Below are 20599 nucleotides of genomic sequence, written 5' to 3'. Positions count from 1 at the left end.
GGGCATTGTGATCATGGGTGGACAACAACAGGCGACTACAGTCAGGGGACTTTCTTGCACAATCTGATGAATTTAACAGTGAAGAAAAAAAACACTGGAAATTGTACTTATGGAAAACTAGAATATTTATTTAAGAAACACCATGAGAAAATGGTTATTTGAGCCAAGCACATCGTGCAAGGATCTCACCAACGTACACATTTTTTTTGGCAGCCAGATCATCTCTCATGCTCCTCAGCGTGGCCTTCACCTCCTCGTCAGTCATGGAGGCAGCAGGGAGAGACTTCACCTTGGCCAGGAAGTCCAGAATCAGCTCCTCACCCACCTGAGCGGGAACACACTTGCTGAGCTTGGGTGATGGTGACGACCATCCGCTTCTAAAATCATACTGTCTTAAAGGGCAGTATGACCTCGACACATTTGAAGATGATTTGAATAAACAGTTCAGTTTTCTGTTCCACATTTAGAATTTATCTTAATAGGTTTTAATCGATTTTTTGTTCATTTTTTTTCTTATAATAATATATAGTAGATCACTTCCTAACCCTTTATGACTGGCCTAAAACCGTATTGTCTTGTTGCAGCGCCTCACTAAAATCACCTTGCCGTATTCGGACAGGAAGTGATGTCACAACAGGGAACTTGCCTGTTTGTCAGACCGGTGTCTCTTGGCCTCAGGCTCCTCCCCCACCTGGGACTCCACTCCGACCGGCTCCTGAAACTCCTCCAGCTCCTCGGCCTTCTCCTTCGCCATGGCAACCACTGCAGGCGGGAAACAAGCCAGCTCTGCCACGTGGATCCCAAAACTCTGGTCGCACACACCTGTGGGCAACCGCAGACCTTTCTGTTGATCTTTATTCTTTTTCTAACAAAATCCCAGTCAAATTTTGATGCATATAAATGACCTAAGCAAAAGGAGACGGTGGTCTGATCAAGCAGACTGGTTCTGACCTGGCTTGACCCGGTACAGCATGGTGAGCGTGTCGTGAGTGGTCAGCGCGGTCACGTGCAGGTTGTGGACGGTGGTCTGCTGGGCAGCCAGCGCCGTCAGCTCATGGAAGTGGGTGGCGAACAGACAGAAGCAGTCGATCTCCACCGCAATGTGTTGACTGATGGCCCAGGCCAGACCGAAGCCATCGTAGGTGGACGTCCCTCGGCCCAGTTCGTCGATGATAATCAGAGACTTGTCTGTCGCCGACCTGCACCGACAACCATTCAGCTTCGCCGGACATCGGGTCTCAGTGCACTAGTGCTCCATGTCCCTCACCTCAAGATGGCGGCGGTCTCCAGCATCTCTGACATGAAGGTGGACACTCCTTTCACCTGGCTGTCCCCAGCTCCTACCCGGGCCAGGACGCTGTCAGTCAAGCTAAGCTCCGCCTTCTCACAGGGAACAAAGCAGCCGATCTGCGCCATAAGCGCTATGACGCCCACCTGGCGGATGAATGTGGACTTCCCACCCATGTTGGGTCCTGGACACGAAAGATAAAAGGCACAACACTGTTTTCACAAGGGTGAGAGAGATCTTTCACACCAGTGTGGATCCGGTCCTGGAACCAGTGGCGTTCTGAATTCTCATAACCTCGATGCTTGCTATCAAACCAACCCATACTCATACAGTGGTGGGAAACAGTTTCGTGTCACGGCATGCAAGCTGCCGATGGAGGAAAAACAAGTTGCTACAACAGTGGAAACACACTGACCTACGGTGAGAGTCCCAGACACAAATCTGACTGGTACCAACAGAAGCAGAGGCTGTGTGTAAGAAGAGGAAAACATCTCTAAAGAACATTCAAATTGAGCTTCATTTCATAGGTACATGTGTTTTAGGGCAAAGCTTTCTTTTCCAGACCTTGATCTGATCTGAACCTTTAGTTTTTTCTATCTGTGCTCCATAGTCCAGGGCAACAAAACCTGGACACACCATCACAGTCAGACTGGTCCACTGACAGTAAACAGCTGAGAAGAGTATCTGCTCATAGGAGTCCCAGAGCATGATTCACAGTAGGTGAAGACATCAAACACGGTGAGGTCATGACTCTGGATCAGACCATGTTCCTCGCCTCGACCCTGGGAACAAGAGAGGTCAGGACGCTCCCATCGAATGAAAAGAGGAGCGAAGTCAGAGCAGAACCATTGCCCCCCCAACTTCCACCACTATCTTCACAACAAAAACCAACCAAGCCCAGGGGAGCTCAGAGGAGTGGCAGTGCCTCCAGTGGAGGGAAAAAAACCCAAACATAATAATGAAAATACACACATCCCTTTAAAGCCTAGTGACGGCAGAGCACAAAGAGGCGATAGAGGAGCTGTGACCCCCCTCAGGTCCCGGTACATCACAGCTGTTGCCTGGAATTATCATTCATCTTCTAGGAAACGTAAATTGATCGGTTTTAGACTTTTCACAAGTTAAAGTCATGTCCTCGACTCATGTGCCTCACACAGCCTTCTACAGCTCTGCTTCTCAGGTCAGAACAGTTGGACTTGCTGCCAGTAACCGGTATAAAACCATTAAAATAGTTCACATTCAAGAATGTCATGAGACATTTTAAGACACAATAAAGAACTTGTCTTAGTATTGTGACCCCAGCAAGAGATATGATGCGTTTATCTGTCAGAAAAAAAGCATCCTCACTACTAGCCATTCTGTTTATAAATAACTTCAATGTTGTCGTTCCCCCCCGCCCTCCGATTATTTTTACCAGTGATGATGTAGAAGCTCTTCTCTCCCTGGACAAAGGTCACGTCGTTGGGAATGAAGGCGGTGTCGGCGTCCGTCTCCATGCAGGGATGTCGCGCCTGGTGCAGCACCAGCCGCCGCTTCCCGTCGTCCACCAGCTGCGGCCGCACATATGGCACCGGCGCGGAGACGGACGCCGTGGCAAAGCTGACCACAGCGTCCAGCTGAGCGATGACGTCGCTCAGTGTCTGCAGAGGGTCCACGTAACCTGGAGACCAAAACAATAGAGAGGTCACGGAATGGATCTGCCGAGTCTGCGAATGGTATCCGACCGCACCAGACGCGATGTTGATGATTTCCTTCACGATGGCGTTCTGGGCCTCCTCGTACTCCTCCCTGCTGCGGCTATAGTCCTCGTTCAGGGAGCTCAGCTTGCTGCACAGTACAGACAGAAAAATGAGTTGGCTAATACAAATACTACTTTTCCCACTTCACATTGAATAAACAGGTATTACAAGTCATACTCTGAATCTTTTAGCTCACTGTTCTGCTCAGTCATATCATTTTAAATATTTTAGTTCAAAAATAAAAACAAGAAAGAAAGAAGGTACTCCAACTCAAATTTCTATTACTATATCACTAACACTACAGTTCCTAATGATTTCCCCACAGGCATTTTGTCAATGAAATGTAATACATCGACAGCAAAACGATCAAGGGACCAACAGATGGGAGTAGTGTTGCAGAGCTCACTCGCAACACACACACACACACAAGGAGTCATCACTGAATCATCTTGTTTCTGGCTGAATAAACAAGAGATATCACTAGAAAATGTCGATGAAAGCTCCAATTAATTCCTTGACAGCATTTTCTCTGTTAGGTTTCATTGAGTGAGGGGCAAACAACAGCGCCGCCTTGTGGCCTCTGGATTTTAAACTAAAGACCTGTTGGTGAAGCGCACGCCGTTCTTCTGGACGTCCAGCGTGGTGAACTTCTTGTTGTTCCTCAGAGACTTCTCTTCCTTGCAGGTGACTCGCAGGTAGAAGCCCAGCGCCGCGTTTGACTCCAGCTTCACCGTCTTGCCAGCATCCAGACCTAAAACAGAGCAATGTTTTATGTAGTAGTATGTGATCGCAGCATACAGAGAAATTCAGATGGTTCTCAATATATTACATAAAAAAGGGGTGTTTTTCCGAATCGAACAAGAAGCCATGCAGGTCCACAACCACTTTCCCAGAAACACAGGATGTTTTTATTCCCATATAAAGAAAAAATAAATCCGATCGTGATCACATGATGGTGAACTACACAATCTGGCCACAGATCAGATAATCCATTCACTTTACTGATAAATGAGGAATTGGATCCTCGGCTGTCCAGAACTGAGATACGTTGTTATACAACATGTTGTGTCTTCCTGCTATGAGTGGAGATATGAGTTCACCACACTGTTAAAATAGCTGGACATAAAAACATACAACATAAAAATGGAAAAAATAAAAAGATTGTGACAAAGAATGAAATGACAAATGATGAACTTAATTACTTTTCTCTTTTGCCAATGATAGAAATGGAATTTGAACAATTTGATGGTTATATTTTTGATAACTCAGTGCTTCCCTCTACTAGAGGCTATGTATAATACTCAATAATAATAATCAATACTCAAGACTATTGTATTCTAAGATGAGCTGAACTTTACAGTAGTAGTAGTAAAACAGAGCTGAATAAAAACCCATTTGACAGAACTTTCCTCTACTTACTTCTGTGTTACTGGAAACACAAGTTAGTATAAAAAGAAAAGCTGAAAACTGTACAGTTATACAGGCATTGGAACCAAAACCTCGATATTATCGCGTGAATCAAGCAGGTCAAAGGCGAGTAGAAAGCAGACATACTCGACACAGTACAGAATGCGACTGATTCAACTGAAGCAACAAAACAAAACAACAAAAAAGAAAGCAGTGTCTTGCAGAAAGGTTTTGTTGAAGGCGAAAAAGGACTTTATTTTGACTAAATGGCTCGAGAACTGTTACAAATATATGGCATGAGTGAATACTCAGTCGCCTTTTCCGGTCCATTTAACTCTTCCAATATGTGGCCACTGAGTTTCTGACCCGGTAATAAAGTTTAGTTTCACTTTTCCAACTTCATAACGCAGCAAAAACACTTAAACAACACAAATCAGCAAAGTGAGTTGAGAAATCTGAATATTCTACATATGTACAACAAAAAAACTCTCACACCTGGAGACACTGCACATGTAAAGGGTGAGAAAAATCCCAGCGCATGGTACTTCTTTCACATGTGTGAGCGCAGCGTTGTACACACCAAGATCTCTGGCCGCGCTGCTCAGGACAGTCTGCATGTTTTTCTCAAGCGCGTCCATCTTCTCCCTCAGCTCACTGAGGACTGGATCGAAGGACGCTTTGACCAGGAACTCGTGATGGTCAATCTAAGGAACACAATAGCAAACACAAGACTTAAAAAAGGATAAGCACGTCTTGTAATGGCAAATGTCAGCTATTATGTGGGTTTTGACTGATTCATCAGCTGGTAATGCAAGTGCTTAAATTCATCTAAGGGCTGACTGATGCAAAAGCAAACCAATGATCAAACGAAATTTGGCCCCTGGCTCTGAATCTGTCACATGAACGTTGAGCCTGTTACACCACGCACTAAAGGGACCTCAGTACATGCGACAATCGATAATCCTGGAACAACTCCAAGGTGTTATGGTGCTTTCCAGGCATGATATCTGATGAGTGCTACAACGGATCAATCGACACAGCGGTTACATTTGCACGTCACCAATTTGATCAGTGCACACCACTAGCTTGAGTGGGAACACGCTTGCTTGTTCTCAGAAGGTACATCTGTTGGACTACCCTCTCCCTGACAAGAACCCAAGTACTATTATGAGATGGCATCGTGTATGACAAGGAAAATCTTCCTTTCCACTCTAGTTTCTCATCTTCAGTCATACATGGCACCAGACAGTCGTCTCCACCTGCACTCTCCTCCTCAGCTCCTGATCTCTGTTTGTGCTCAATGATTGACCCCAAACATTGAAACTCATTTGTTTTCACTGCCTCTTCTCTCTCAGCTTCGTAGTTTCTCTTGCCTCTTCCTCACTTCCAAACATGTATTGCCTTGCCTCCTTTTCTCCACTTACTCCTCAGTCTGACTGCAAATCTCTAGCCTGTCAACAAACATCATCACCCATAGAGATTGATACAAAATATCATCTGCTGATCTGTCCATAGCTCACGTGACCATCTGTGAAACTAGCCTCGAATGTTCCCACGGGATTTATTAAATAAGGAACTGAAGTATAAAAAAAAAAAACAGTCCACTTGATCGTCAGTTTTATCACACAAGTATAGAAAAAAAAGGACCTGGTTCATGTCCAAGGTGGTCTCAATCATCTCCTGGTATTTAATGAAGTCAGACTGCAGGTCTCTGAGAGGCGACAGGAACACGGCCTCCAACAAGAACTGGAAGTTACCTACAGGACAAACTCTAAATCAGTTAAACAAATCGTGAAAAATTAGCGTATAGCACAAAAAAAAATAAATCAATTCACATAGGAAACTCGATTAATCATTTGCTATGATTCAGAATCGATTTAAAATGTCCCCAAATTGATTTTCAAAGCCCATTTTACAACGCACACACAGGAAGCAATCAAATCTAAGACGGCAGAGGAGGAGATAAAATCATCTCTGTCTCTGCTAGAGTTGGCTGCCGTGTCGGGTTTTAGCGAATGCCCAAATACACCGAGCTGAACATGACGCATACAGTGTGCATTTATCACGTGGGTCACATGACAGAACACGACAGTAGCAGCACCATGATGTAACCCCAGGGTAGCACATCAAAGTTTCTCCCTTTTATTCAATGAAACATGTTCAATCGGTCCAAGCTCTTTTACAGTATAATAATCTCGCGTGACTTTTCAGTAGCTGATTTCCAGTCAGAACGATCCTCAGTACGGCGCTCCATCAAAATGGAACCGTGAGCGATATCGAAGTCCACCTGCCTACCTATCAATCTTAAATGAAAATTTGGCCCCAAAAATTGGAATGGAATCTCTGGCGTATCTGTCCAGCAAAAATGTGAGTGCGTATTTGTGCACGCACCTGAGTGTCTCTCGAGGGCGGTGGTGAGCGGTGGGATCTGGCTCACCGCCTGGTAGACACGGTAACAGTCCTGCAAGGTAGCAGAGTGACGGTGGAACTTCTTGGCAAGGCGGTGGAGGTCAGGGAACCGCCGGAGGAGATCGTCCTGACAGGTCTGTCTCAGCTCCGAGTCGCCCACAAAACTCTCCACCAGATCCAGCCTGTTGCAAAAACACCACTCAGAATCTGCGACACTACACAACTGAGATTTTAATCAAATATAGAAAGTTACCTCTCCTCTATTTTCGTTTTGTCCATCAGTGGTTGTTTGATCCACTGACTGACCAGTCGCTGACCCTGAGGAGTGCGACACTTGTTCAACAGGCCAGCCAGCGAGTGTGCTCCAGTCAGGTCTTCTGGAGAACCCTGAAACACCAGATGGTTGACAAGTTCATTCTCTCCACAAACACAATGCGCTAAGGATCAGGATGGAGAGCATCACACACTTCTTCGTGACGACTGAAACAAGAGTAAATCAGCCCACAACTTTGCGTCTTCTCATGATTCACCGCAAAGAAGAAGAAGAAACTAATACATCTGTGTCTCTGTTTTGCCTTCCAGAATCTAAACAAGTCCTGATTCAGAGGGCCTGTTTGTGCAGAATAAAGTAAGCTAGGGATGACAAAGTCTCACAAAGAGCCAGGAATCAAATCAATGTACTGTTGTTCAAATTTTACACCAGAGTTTCCTTTCGACAACACTTCGCTGTTCGACTTGACTAAATTAAACGTCCCATTGGTTAGAGGTACTCCCCTTGGCTCACATGCTAATGCGTTGCTCACTTTAAAACCCGCAGTTGAAGTCAGACAATCCAGTACTTTCATGCAGTATGATCGTGTCGGTACAGTATTTGGAAAAACAACCTGCAATGACATCAGCTCACCCCCATCCCACAGTGTGGAAGCTCTTCCACCAGATGATGTCCATAATGTCTGCGTTGTGACATCTGACGTGTTTAGATTTTGTCACAAAAGAAGTGTTTTCAATCGCTGAGGAAGAGGGGGCAAGCTGAACAGCATCTCAGCGGGAGTTAGTTTGAAAGCACCTACAGTTCAGTCGCCCACCAATACCACATGATAATGATAATGTGTAAATGACATACATGGCCTGAAGTAAAGCCCAAGTGGATCTCACCTGGAAGAGGTTCAGTGCCTTGACAGCAGCATTATCCAGCCTCATGTACAGTCCCAAATCTAGTGACGTCAGACTGAAGGAGTTGAAGTTGGACTCGTTGGAGAGTAGTTCAAGGAAACGCACCACTGCTGCCAAGCAAGACATGGCCACCTTAGATAATAAAATGAAAACGTTCAGAACTAACCATGTGGTTGTTTTGGGAAACCTCAGAAAATATATTGAAATCTGCTCAGTCTAACTGATCACACTGACATGTGTACCTGTTTATCCAGCTCTGGGAGAGTGCTGCTGGCCACATTCTCTCCTCTCTTGGCTCTGAGCAGCCGGTTCAGATCCTGCACCATGTCCTTGCTGCTGAACTCTGCTCTCTTTCTCTCAGAGATCAGCACCCCACCTCGCTGGACCACCTTTACACACATTGGTACACAATGAAAGGTGATGGGGCACAATATATGAAAATATGGGACAAACCTAAAGACAATTCTCAAACATTCATGGGTGCTGTCCCTTATACATGGCATTATTTGCAGGCAAAAATGTCACGACAAGCTGCTGTTCAAGTCTTCACTTTACAAAATAGTACAGACCTCCCGGAGTTTGAGCCCCTCCGTGTTGTTCTCCCCCTGAACGATGAGACACTCTTTGGGGCCGATCTGCACCAACAGAGACTCCAGATTGGAAAAGATCTCATTGTCAGGGAACTCGCACACGCCCATCGTCCTCTGTGCTGCATCCACATAGCCGACCCCGACCACGCGTTGTCCATCAGCACCGGTAGAGAAGCGCACTGCAACAACTCCTGCACAACCTTCTGCCCCGTTTCCACCACTGAACAGAATATCCTCAAACTGGGTCAGGTTTCCAGGCGACGCCTGAAATGTAACAAAAACAAGCACATTGATAAGTGATTTCAGGTCAACAACACAGAATCATATTATCACATAGAGCAGAACTTCAAACTATCTTCATTTCACAGCTAAAAATCTTCTATAACAACTAGAGGTTTGTCCACTTTTGACATGAATTGTGCCCATGAAAGGTGTTATAATTACTAACCCTAACCCAGTCAGAGTTGGAAGGGAGCATTCAATCTATTAACAATGAAACATTTTTTTTTAACTAACAAAATTAAAAATATCATTACCCGGTCTTCATGCAATGGCACTGATTAATATAACTTTTGTGCTCTCCCTTCACAGCGAAGCTAAAACACTGTTGCAGTCCCAAACCTCGTCTCAAGCTTGCCACGATCGATAGCTGCGGTCAGCCTGACAAACAGCTTTTGTTTACATCTCTTGAAGGCATCACAAACCCGTCCAGGAACACTCTCAACAGAGTAACGAATCAAAAGGCATTCAATAGATACTGCAAATGTGTATTTTCAGGCCCAAATCAAACAATAACTTGAGGCGATTATACCACAAATTCGTACAAGGACCCAAGCAGATGGCGTAATGGTGGTTAGCCGCACAATGCTAACGTTGATTTGATACCATCAATATAATCGAGGGTTGTCCTGGGAGCAGTACTCCAAGGAAATTGGTTGGATGTCGGTTTAATCAAGAACCTAAAACTGTTACTGCAAGAAGTTGTTCATGCACATTGCAATTTGACTCAAAGGCTTTACTGTCAGTTGCTCTTGCACCGAGCTATGGCATAAAAACAGCTTTATGCATGTAAAAAGAGCACATAATACTCTTGATAAATAATAAACCAATTTGATATTGGGACAATGCATTAACTGCAACCAAGGTTTATGGTTAAATCGTGATGGTGTGCTGCATCTCTTGTACAGCTCACCATCATATTTTTCATAAACTGTGCCTATATACAACAAGGCAGGAAAACGTGCATTTCACTCAGATATATACAACTCACAGAGTTCAAAATACATTTAATATGAATATTAATGCCAACTGAAATTCTGGAATGAATGATATTAAAATGGTTTAGTAGCCCCAGAGTCTGATGTACAATCCTATTCTATAATGAAAGCCGTCTAGGACAATCTACAAAAACAGCTGAACAACACGCATACCTTGTACTCGATCTTCCAGTCGTGCTCCTTGCTGTTCTTGCTGTGGTTCTTGTAGACCTCCACTCTGTACTGGCGCAGCAGGAGCAGGTCTTTGGAGAAGGCTTCAAAGTTTGCCTTGCTGAGCACCACACTCTCCACTTTACGGTTACCTGACGTCCAAAACAGAATCAGGATCCTCAGACATGTATGCACCAGAAGATCTATCGCTGTTACAGAAATGATCATGTCATACATGGGATCATTCTAATTTGCAGCGCTGCCGCCACAACACGTTCCCATTGCGAAACACATCAAAATAACCAGTGAAGGTTATAACAAAAGCAAGTGTATGTTTGGTTAGGCCAATGACAACACACCTGACTTCACTACCATTGATACTGTCATGTCTGGCATATGAAATTTCAAGAACCAAGCTTTGTGCCGCAAGATTCAAAGTAACTGTTAGATAAAGTACTCATGTGATACTGTCGTATTATCCTCATTTATTAACCACACTTATATTTCTATACTGCAGTGACTTCCTTCATACTTCGCTGTTGGTAAAAATCTAAAAATCTAGCGCGTGCAACTGATGCTAAAAGGAGGATGCTATCGCATTTAGCACGGCATTTCGATTCTGCTCGGACTACTCTTCACTAATCGCTTGTTTCCCTAACAGCGATGAGTGTCGTGTCAGAGATTTCCCACGCATGTTGAGTACCTGAGCCCAAGTATTTGATGACCCCATTCGTCTTGAAAACCTCCTTCGCAGCGAAAATGGCGTCTTTGCCGTGAACGGTGTAGTAGTCGTTGCGGTCGAATATTCGAAAAGTTGTGTCAGGTTTCTCTGGCATGGAAAAGTAGAACTGAATGAAGCCATGTTCCGAGGCACTGTCCATAGACAGGTTCTGCTTCGGCTGCACCGCCATGTTGGAAACTCCCGCCACCACCGCGTCCCCACCGGATGAGACGTTTAGTCTGCACCGGAAAGAGGCTGAGCCACAAACACATTCCTGGTTTGGCACGAAAACTGTCCATTTTCAAAAAAAATCTTTACCATACAGTGCTGTATGATATCATGGACTTTTAGTTTTAAGCAGGGAAGATGATCCCTCACAGTTTGAAAATGTTAGAATTAAAGACACAGTCTGGACGGATGTAAATATGAATATCGTGTGTAAATGACGACCTGTATGTACGTTACAATTTGCAAATGCAGCACAAGCCCATAATTTCAAGAGTTCAAATAAACAGATGTAGTAGTTCTTACTTTGGCATTCTCAAATGAAAACATGGGCACCATATTACACATTTACTTTTGATAATCGATTGTGCAGTCAACGCCTTATAATGATTATTTCAGGTGAGATTTCAGAGGCCATTTTTTAACCACTATTTTTGCTATGAATCCTTATGCATGAATCCCGATCCTTACTTATTATGTGTGTGTGTGTGTGTGTGTGTGTGTGTGTGTGTACCTGGTTCATCCTGACTTGTGGGAACCTTACGCCTTTGTGGGGACCATATGGCTGGACCCCACAAATCCAAACCACAATTTGAGAATGAAGACATCAGCAAAACAGGGTCCTTATAATTCTGTTTATGTTTGGTTTAGAGCACAGGTTAGGTTTAGCCATTTGTTTTGGATGCTAAGGGTGAGAGGTTGGGGAAGGGCTGTGTGAATCAAGGAGCGATCCCCACAAGGATGGAGGTGCAAACAAATGTTCCTGTGTGTGGAAACATTGTGTGGAAATGTTAAAGCAGCATTGGAAGTTATCAGCAAGGGAGAGAAAGCTAGTACAACAACTACAAATGAGCCTTTTGTGTTAAAAGCATGTGAGTCTGCCCTCCCAAACCTATTCTCCAAACTTAAAAACCACTAATTGGAAATTTAACGCAAGAAACGCTCTGACTTTTGAGAAAGCGAATCCAGCACACAGAGCCATCTCATCATTCTTCCATTTAGCAGAGTAATTTTAAGCGGAAGTGTTTAATCTTATGTAATCTGATTTATTTATTTTTTTTATTCTTTGAGGGCATATTTATACTCAAAGATTGTAGATGAACTGAAGCCAACTGGTGTAACAGCAATAGATTTTCAATAATAGAGTCAATGGATGTGAATTGACAGCTGACATTTGCCATATGTTGCCATGTTGATCACATGGTGTGATGAGAAAGCACCCACACGATTCCATAAAAAGTTGATTGTTTTTCTTTTGAAGAGATTGCGCACCTAATGACGTAAAATAAATCTTATTTCAATCAATGGTGCCGCTTTGTTGTCTTATAGAATGTGTGTATTGTATGTGTGTATAGAATTATAAGATACGACTGTGACAACTTCTAAAACTTCTCATTCAAAACGCATTTAGATGTTGTGTGATTTCATTGTTGCGTGACATCAAAAACCATAAAAATCCCAAGTGAGAAGAATGTCCTTTGTGCACAAACAGATAATTTTCCTGTCCTGTCTTTCTTCTTGCCGAGAAATTGATTTCTTAATTATGTATTGTATTAGCTCACAACAGCAGAGTGACGTGCTGGCTGGCATACTAGATTATTTTTCACAGATTCAGTTATTGGTTGTGTTATTATCATGCGGCATTATGTGGAGGGACCAAAATGTACTGAATTTGTAAGAACAAATTATAAGCAAAATGTGTGTAACTTCACAAGCATGAAACACATGCTGCACGTCACATGAAGTACAAACTAAAAAAAATTTATAGGTGGTAGGGCACTGGTGACAAGGCTTTTCTTAAGGCTAATTTCACTTTCAGTAAAGGAGAGACCAGCGATCCAACGACGCCTTCCAGCTATACCCGCAAATCATTCATCGGATCCATCTCTTTATTCATTCCCTATAAATCCAGGAAACACAATAAGTGATGATGGCTATAATCTAAATGAGGGATTTCGGTTGGTTCAAAAACTAATAATAAATATTGTGAGGCACAAATGTTCAAATAAGTCTATGCAAGTTTCAATATCGTCACAGATATCATGAACATGGTTTGAAGAAGTTCAAATCATTGAGTATATAGTTAGGGATGAGATAAAACATGCATCTATCTAAGACATTCATTTTCTTAACAACAGTTTGCACCTTTTCATAACAAGGGGAAGCACCAGAGAAAGTCAAATGTCAAGCTATTTGCACAGTGGAAATGTTCATTGGTCTCGCAACACCGTTATACGTGCTCAACCCCCCTGACATCAGAACAGTAGCACAAGAATCAGTGTCACAGCGAATGTCCAGGTTTGGTTGGATAGAGTAGAGTAAATGCTTGTGAAATCAATTCCACAGCAGAGTGAGGAAGGGGGTTCACATAGAGAATATGAGGTGAGCCGTGAAGATCCTAATATCCATGAAGTGTCAATTCGTAAATGAGTGAATACTTGGTTAAGAATTGACACTTCATGATTCATAGTTTCAGTCAAGTTGTAGAAGAAGCAGTGTAATGTTGCAGTATTAACTCATGCTCAATGCATTTTTACATGGTCACATTTCAATGTTTACTATGTTTACAGTACCATCCAAGCATCCGGGACTAAACCAATTCATTATTTACGCAGGGATGCTGTGTTTCCAGTACCAGGCAAAGTACCCTAAAAGTCTGATGCAACGGCATGTAATTTCATCTGAACGACATTCCTGGCAGATAGACACAAACACTTGTTTTTCTGTTGTTATTTTTTCCTAAATTATTGGGGTCAGGTTGATATAATGACTCTTCCAAGACCAGATGGAAGGAATTAAATAGGAAACTAAAAAAGCACACAGAGATCGCAAACCTCCGCAAAGTAGGTTTTCTCAACTGTCCGGTAACAAAGTGACCTTCAAAAACAAATGCCAAATGATCCCAATGTTAAAGAATCATTAAAAAAAAAGTTCCTGAATCCATACAGTGATTCAGATCACTACCAACACTGAATCATTCATTCATTGTTCATTGTCCCATTTCACATACTTTCGTCAATTCTGTCGATTACAATTCAAGTAATTTTGAACACAGGCAGGCCGACAAACCAATGTCATTGAAAAACCTCCTTAGTTGAGAAAAAGGTATATTTAAACAGGTAATTTTGGATGGCAAGAAGGGCTGCCAGGATTGCAGAAAAGACTTTCTGCTGCGGCAGACCAGCCTGAGCCGCTGAGGTGGTGTGGAGTTTATGTAATGAGAAAAATCCCTCAGCAACTTATTACACTGAGTTCAACTTGCCCTTTTAAATAATCATTTTGAACGTCAAATTCTTAGTCGTATGACCTGCTTTTGGAAATGATGCAACAATGAACTGATACATTGCAGCAGCCACATTACGATGGCCTTCTTTTGGTCTGTTACAGTTCCAGTGTTCATGTTGTTTTTTGTTAAAGTGTGCTTGAATGGAATTCAATAAGAAGAAGAATGTTCTCGATTGCCTTAGTATTAAGTGTGTGCATAATGTGTAAAAGTAATTTTAATTTAAAGTACGTTGGAATCCATTATTCCATTGACTGAAATAAATCATCATAAATCATCATTTTAATGATTATAGCAACTATGTACAGCACGTAAAACCAGCAAAGTGATGTTAAATCTCCACAATTTCCAAAATCTGTTATTCATAAACGTTTGAATCGAAGATGCTGGTACTCACGTTTATTTGTCTATATTTTTAACGTGACGAGAAAGGGCGTGGAGAAACAACCTACACCACGCTTCCAGGCCATTACATTCGCGATGGAAGATCTGCTCATCATGTGCTGCTGCATTGTCTATTATTAAATCCCAGTTCTGAGAGACTGAAACACAGAAGCGTGAAGTCACGATCTTTTCACGCGATCTTTATCAGGGGAACTAATCGATAGTGTGTATCGATTCGGCTTTGTCAAGTGATGCGCAAAAATTGAGGGAGTGCCAGTCTGAGCCACCGGTTCGGCTCGGTGGCCGCTCAGGAGTGGGCGGGGCCGTGACTCATCACACTCGGTTTAAGAAGGTGGGGACATGGTGGCAACTGTCATCAGCACCGGCTCTCTCCCTCTCCGCTCTCCTCACCCACTCCAAACCGACGATCATGAACGGCCACTGCAACGGCAAAGTCCACGAGGATGTGGAGGACTTCCACAAGAACGGCTTCAACGAGCTCATCATTGACACCAAGAAGACTGCGGTGCTCAGGAAGCACGAGACGTCCCGCAAGGTGTCGGAGGACAAGTCCCACCTACCCGCGCTGGAGGCCGCCTACACCACCATCCTGCGGGAGCTCGGCGAGGACACTGACCGGCAGGGGCTGCTGCGAACGCCACTGCGAGCCGCCAAGGCCATGCAGTTCCTCACCAAGGGCTACCATGAGACCATCGACGGTGAGATCTTAGCTAGGGCTCACTTTTTATGTCGTTCAACTTTACTCCCCCCATAATGATGTTTAAGTCTACTGTAAACTCAAAGAAAATCAAACCCTCAGCCTCGATATTATTATAGCTACAGGTGGATCAACATTAAAATGTTTGCTTTTTTAAATTCTAGGAACAAGACATGCATAATTTCAAAGTCAATGAGAGATGGCGGTCCAATACTTATGTATATGTCAACACTTATGGATACGTCAGATTTACAAATTTCTTTTCGCAAGTCTCTGTTATCTTCCGTACATCCCAGCGCAAACTTGTCTTGTCCGAGTTTCTATGGCTGCTCTGAAATGTCAGCTGATGAAGTGAGGATAAACAATATAAAAGAATATAAACAACGAGTGTTTATATTCTGAAGCAATGTGTTTCTGTTCGGTCCGCAGACATCCTCAACGACGCCATATTCGATGAGGATCACGACGAGATGGTGATTGTGAAGGACATTGACATGTTCTCACTGTGTGAGCATCACTTGGTGCCCTTTTTTGGGAAGGTGAGTCAGAATCGAACAACTAATGTGCTCATGGTAAACAGTGTTTATTTTGTGAAAGAGTTAAATTGTAGACACGCGTAATAACATTAACCTAAATCTACTTGTGCGAATGATCTCAAATTCTGCTATCGTAAGTAAAGAGTGATTCACAAAAACTAAACAGTTGTACTTCATTTAAATCAGTGACAAAGCTGTTTTAATGACAACATCCAATATAGTACAGGAAAGTACAATATCTAAACTAGAAAGGCACTCAGAGAGTGCAACCCCCCACCAATAAGGAATCCTCATGGAGACCTAAAAAGTGTGTAACCCATCGGAAGATGAACGAGCCAATTAAACAACAACTTGTAACGTTAGCTGCAAAAATGATCTCTGTTGATTTTCTCCAATGTACAGTAATTGAAGGAAAGTATTGGAAACACAAGGCGGGATTACAGCACACAGTGAAATATGCTTCATATTTTCTTTTGTAAAAGCCATGGGAACCAAAATACCTGTACATCTTTCCTCTTCAGGAGACTTGCAGTATATTAAACCCTTATGACCCGGACCATAGAGAACCAACATCTCTCTCTGTTTTGCAGGTTCACATCGGATACATTCCCAACAAAAAAGTGGTGGGACTGAGCAAGCTGGCAAGGTAACAAAACAAAACGCACCTCCTCTGTCACTGGGGTTATAATTTAGTGCCGACTGACTGCATTCTTCTGTTATCTCAGCACGTTGACCTGGAGGCTTAGGGTCTAAACCCACTAGCCTTCATCTGGTCCCTCACCATGATACAAGCATCGACTCTGAGCTGTGGGAAGTTCTCTCGTTATCACAACAGTCTCTGTGACAGGCCTCGTACAATATTGAAGTAACAAAAGAAAATGTTTCTGTCTTAGCTGTTGTTCCACCCGATGACATAGAATCATTAAACTATTCATCCTACACAGCTGATTTGTTAATACAATTGTATTGAACCTGTCTGCATCAGGTTTGTGATGACAATACTAATAATCAGAATAGTCAACAAGTTCTCTGCAACTCAGAGCTGTGAATGGCAGAAAAACACGGTCACTACCTCCTTGAAATGTAATAAGCAAAGTCACAGGGTGAAGAAGATGCCAGCTACATATGACTATATATGACTATGTCTATGAGGTCATCGTGTGCGCTGTGAGAGAAGGCCTGATATATCAGCCATGCATCAAACTGGAGCGCTCAGGGCATATCATTTCAGGATGTCCAATAATGGTCTAACAGTAAAAATGCCAGTCCACCATTCATACCAATTCAATTCAGGGTGTTATAATAGAGGCGACAAAATTTGAATAAGTACTCTGGTTAAACATGGTGATGCTGAGAAAATGAAACGTTATAATGCATGATTATATTTTTGGCCCTCTGTGATGAACGTAGAGATAACCTCCTTTAATCTTTTGCTTTTGCTTCCTCTGCTATGTACAGAATCGTGGAGATCTACAGTCGGAGGCTTCAAGGTGAATTACACGATTATTTTGTGTTTATGTATGTTTACGTGTTTTCCAGCGTGTCTGATTTAGTTTTTTCCTGCAGTACAAGAGCGTCTCACAAAGCAGATCGCCACGGCGATAGCAGAGGCTCTGCAGCCTAAGGGGGTTGCTGTTGTTATTGAAGCAGCGTAAGTCACTGTCAGACAATGTCCCTATCTCAATTCATATCGTGACCTTTAGTGTACACTTGAGTACAGTCGTAATTCAATCTGATTGTTACAGGCACATGTGCATGGTCATGCGAGGCGTCCAGAAGATGAACAGCCGTACAGTCACCAGCACCATGTTGGGAGTTTACCTTGAGGACCCCAAAACTCGGGAGGAATTTCTCACCCTTGCCCTGCAGATCTAACGAAACTGGTCCTCAGCACATTGTAGACATACTGTCTGACTGTCACGAGATCGTATGACAGGAAATTAAATGTTTGATGCGGGAGATCACATCGGGGCTCCTGCTGTTGTAAAATGTACATCACTGTGGACGGAGACAAGAAGGAGGACCCCAAGTGCCTTAGATTACGTTTATGTTACAATCAGGATGAAACTTGACTGTATTTTCTTTGATGGGAATTTCAATGGTGCTCCCCCAAAGCTTTGTATATGCCTTCTTAATGTTATTAATAATTGTTTGAAATGCTCAAGAAAGAAGCTATGAACATGTTGCATTGTAATATACATCACTTACGAATCATGAGTTCTGTCTAAACAGTGACTGCTTTGTCTTTGTATGCATATGCCAAAGTTAATAAACATGTGCTAAGCTGCATAGCAATGAAAATGTATGCGTATCGTAAATTCATGTGGTCAAATGATGAAAAGCATTATTGCATTGGGAGAAACTGGACACAAAAACATATCACAAGACAGTAAATATGACCTGGAAATACACTGCAAAATAGAATAGGATGCATCAAATTAACATTTTTCAGCAATGATTATACAAGTAGAATGGAATTATATGCTATGTGGTGAAGAGTGTCAGTGTATTGGAAAATAGAAAAAGAACATGAAGGATACATTCATTGACCTATCTGTGACTTTCTCAACCCAGTGCAGACTGATATGATAGGTCTGCATACCACTGTCATCGACTGGCAGTCTGCCATCCAATATGGTCCTGAAGTCCAAAGAGAATTATTTTCAAGTGTACCTGTTGCCATGTTTAAATCCTGACCAACATCGCCACCGAGATATAAAATCATGCCCAAGGGAGAGTGCAACCTTTAAATATCAAATCCTTAATGAGACTGTAACCCCCCGGGTGGATGAGGGTCATACCTGACTGTGCTGCATGTGTTGTGCTAATGCGATTATTTCACAGTAAAAAAAATGATCACAGGACAAATTTGGGCATGCTGTGCGTAATGGACTCTGTTTAATACAATTCCGCCCTCAGGCAAGGACTGACAGAATCTAACATTGATTTGATGGTTGAGCAGATACATTTACCCTTTACTAGAGTAAAAAGACGCACGTCTGTTAAAACCATAGATTTATTGTGACACACTGTTCAAAAGGAAATATTACATGCAACAGATGGTATTTATTTAAATAAAGATCTGTACACAAACTATGAAAACAATCGAGAAACTCACTCTGTCACTCCCAGCCAATAAAAGCCAAATGTTTATCGAAGGATTAGCTGTAAAGATCACTGTCCCCGTCTTTCTCTTAGAGAGCACTGTGGAACACACTCTTGAACACTAAATGGCCCTTCATTCCACCTCTCTCAACTGACTGTAGTCCAACCAATCACACTGATGTTTGCTTGTAATTCTTTGTGTCCAGGACCTTCTTCCCGCACATTGCGCAAATTCCTTAAAATGAAAAGAGAGAAAAGTTAACTTTCAAATAGCAGAAAAATGAATTAACCATCCAACCATTAACCAGTAGTCCTTTAAGATAATCTCCACGTCAGAGAAAATTGATACCTTTCTTGTAGGCGCAACCCTGGCAATAGTGGGAGCCAGACTGATGAACTGAACTCTTACAGATCCGACAAATGGCAAAACCCCTCTTGCCATAAGGGTCGAACCTAAAAATGATGAATGTCATGTTTAAATCATCTGACTGAACAGACATTTTAGCCAGAATTGTATTGTGGCAAACCCACCTGGCTTTCTTAGAAGTCAGCATCTTGTTTTCATTCAGCTTGCGGCCACCGCTTTCTGAAAGATGAAATAAGAATAAATATGATGAAAATTCCTGTGTTTTAAATTACTGAAGAATTAAACACATGGTTGATAAATTAACACAGATAATTGTAGAAATTGACCGCCATCAACTGCAGTACATGGCGTTGGCCATGTAGCTTACCTCTCTGGGTGTAAATGGAAGTGCAAAATTGATGTCAAACAACAAATAAGGATTCATATGGGGACAAAGAACCTAAATAAACTTCCAAACAAATTCAAGATGACCCGCAAACAAAAGGTATAATGGTGCCAGCTGGCACTATACGACATCATCAGACTAAGAACGACTATAAAATGGAACATAAAACGGGCATATGAGACAAGAGTAGATATTTAGAAGAAGCACATCATGAACAAAATGAGGCCCTGATATAAATGGTCCTTTCAGCCAAGCTTGGCAAAGGGTCAAATACAAAGTCGTACTGCAGTCGGAAATGGCATGCGTGGTAGCTCAGATTTTTCACCAGAACTAGAAAGAGCTGTTATATAAACATGACTATTAAAATATGTCACCGACGAAATGAAATGGTCATTAGATTTTCAAATAGGAAAGCTTTGATAATCAGTCGCAGTCATTCGACACAGTTACGTCAGTTTGCGATTTTAAAGACTCCACAATTTACCAGTCGTATTCCGTGCTCCATCCTTCCATGTATCCGGGGTGATGACTTTTCCGAGTTTCTTCTCACCTGAGACCAACGGTTTAGAGATAAATAGAGGCAGTTTCGATGTAGACGCTAAACATTTCTAACCGTTTCAAAACGTCGAACGAGTTAAACAATGTGATTCAGAATTTTGTTTAACCAGAAAATATACTTACACTTTTCACAAACCATCTTAAAGGTGGGCTGGAAGGAAAACAAACCGCGTATGCTAAACGTTAGCAGTTGTGTAGTAAACTTCCGGTTTTTTGTCGTCAGTCGACGAACTGTGAGTCCGATTACTTCTGAGATGGCGCCCTCTAGGGACCATTAAGTGGAA

At 42.6% G+C, this 20599-nt stretch overlaps 3 protein-coding genes across 3 annotated transcripts; 1 reads left to right on the top strand and 2 right to left on the bottom strand.

Annotated features, from left to right (window-relative positions):
- Window positions 1-129: 129 nt before the first annotated feature.
- msh2 (mutS homolog 2 (E. coli)) lies at window positions 130-10988 on the bottom strand. The gene is made up of 16 exons (XM_053869615.1): window positions 10737-10988; window positions 10037-10185; window positions 8586-8870; window positions 8259-8405; window positions 7999-8148; window positions 7097-7230; window positions 6826-7025; window positions 6082-6191; window positions 5015-5138; window positions 3628-3778; window positions 3018-3115; window positions 2703-2948; window positions 1268-1472; window positions 952-1199; window positions 647-822; window positions 130-325 (listed from the first exon to the last, which is right to left on the bottom strand). Exons 1-16 carry the CDS (start codon window positions 10942-10944, stop codon window positions 155-157), a joined length of 2802 nt encoding a protein of 933 aa, XP_053725590.1. The 5' UTR covers window positions 10945-10988; the 3' UTR covers window positions 130-154.
- A 4023-nt stretch (window positions 10989-15011) lies between these two features.
- Window positions 15012-18169, top strand: gch2 (GTP cyclohydrolase 2). Its single transcript, XM_053882342.1, has 6 exons — window positions 15012-15365; window positions 15794-15903; window positions 16491-16546; window positions 17359-17390; window positions 17467-17551; window positions 17646-18169. The coding sequence occupies exons 1-6, from the start codon at window positions 15077-15079 to the stop codon at window positions 17773-17775; spliced, it is 702 nt and encodes a 233-aa protein (XP_053738317.1). The 5' UTR covers window positions 15012-15076; the 3' UTR covers window positions 17776-18169.
- A 777-nt stretch (window positions 18170-18946) lies between these two features.
- Window positions 18947-20583, bottom strand: cript (cysteine-rich PDZ-binding protein). The gene is made up of 5 exons (XM_053853839.1): window positions 20439-20583; window positions 20242-20307; window positions 19537-19591; window positions 19355-19458; window positions 18947-19240 (listed from the first exon to the last, which is right to left on the bottom strand). Exons 1-5 carry the CDS (start codon window positions 20452-20454, stop codon window positions 19176-19178), a joined length of 306 nt encoding a protein of 101 aa, XP_053709814.1. The 5' UTR covers window positions 20455-20583; the 3' UTR covers window positions 18947-19175.
- Window positions 20584-20599: the final 16 nt, after the last annotated feature.

The sequence above is a fragment of the Synchiropus splendidus genome, chromosome 1, assembly GCF_027744825.2.
Source record: "Synchiropus splendidus isolate RoL2022-P1 chromosome 1, RoL_Sspl_1.0, whole genome shotgun sequence".
NCBI classification, from domain to species: domain Eukaryota; kingdom Metazoa; phylum Chordata; class Actinopteri; order Syngnathiformes; family Callionymidae; genus Synchiropus; species Synchiropus splendidus.
Note: the sequence above shows the minus strand (reverse complement) of the source record. Positions and strands in the feature narration are given on the sequence as shown.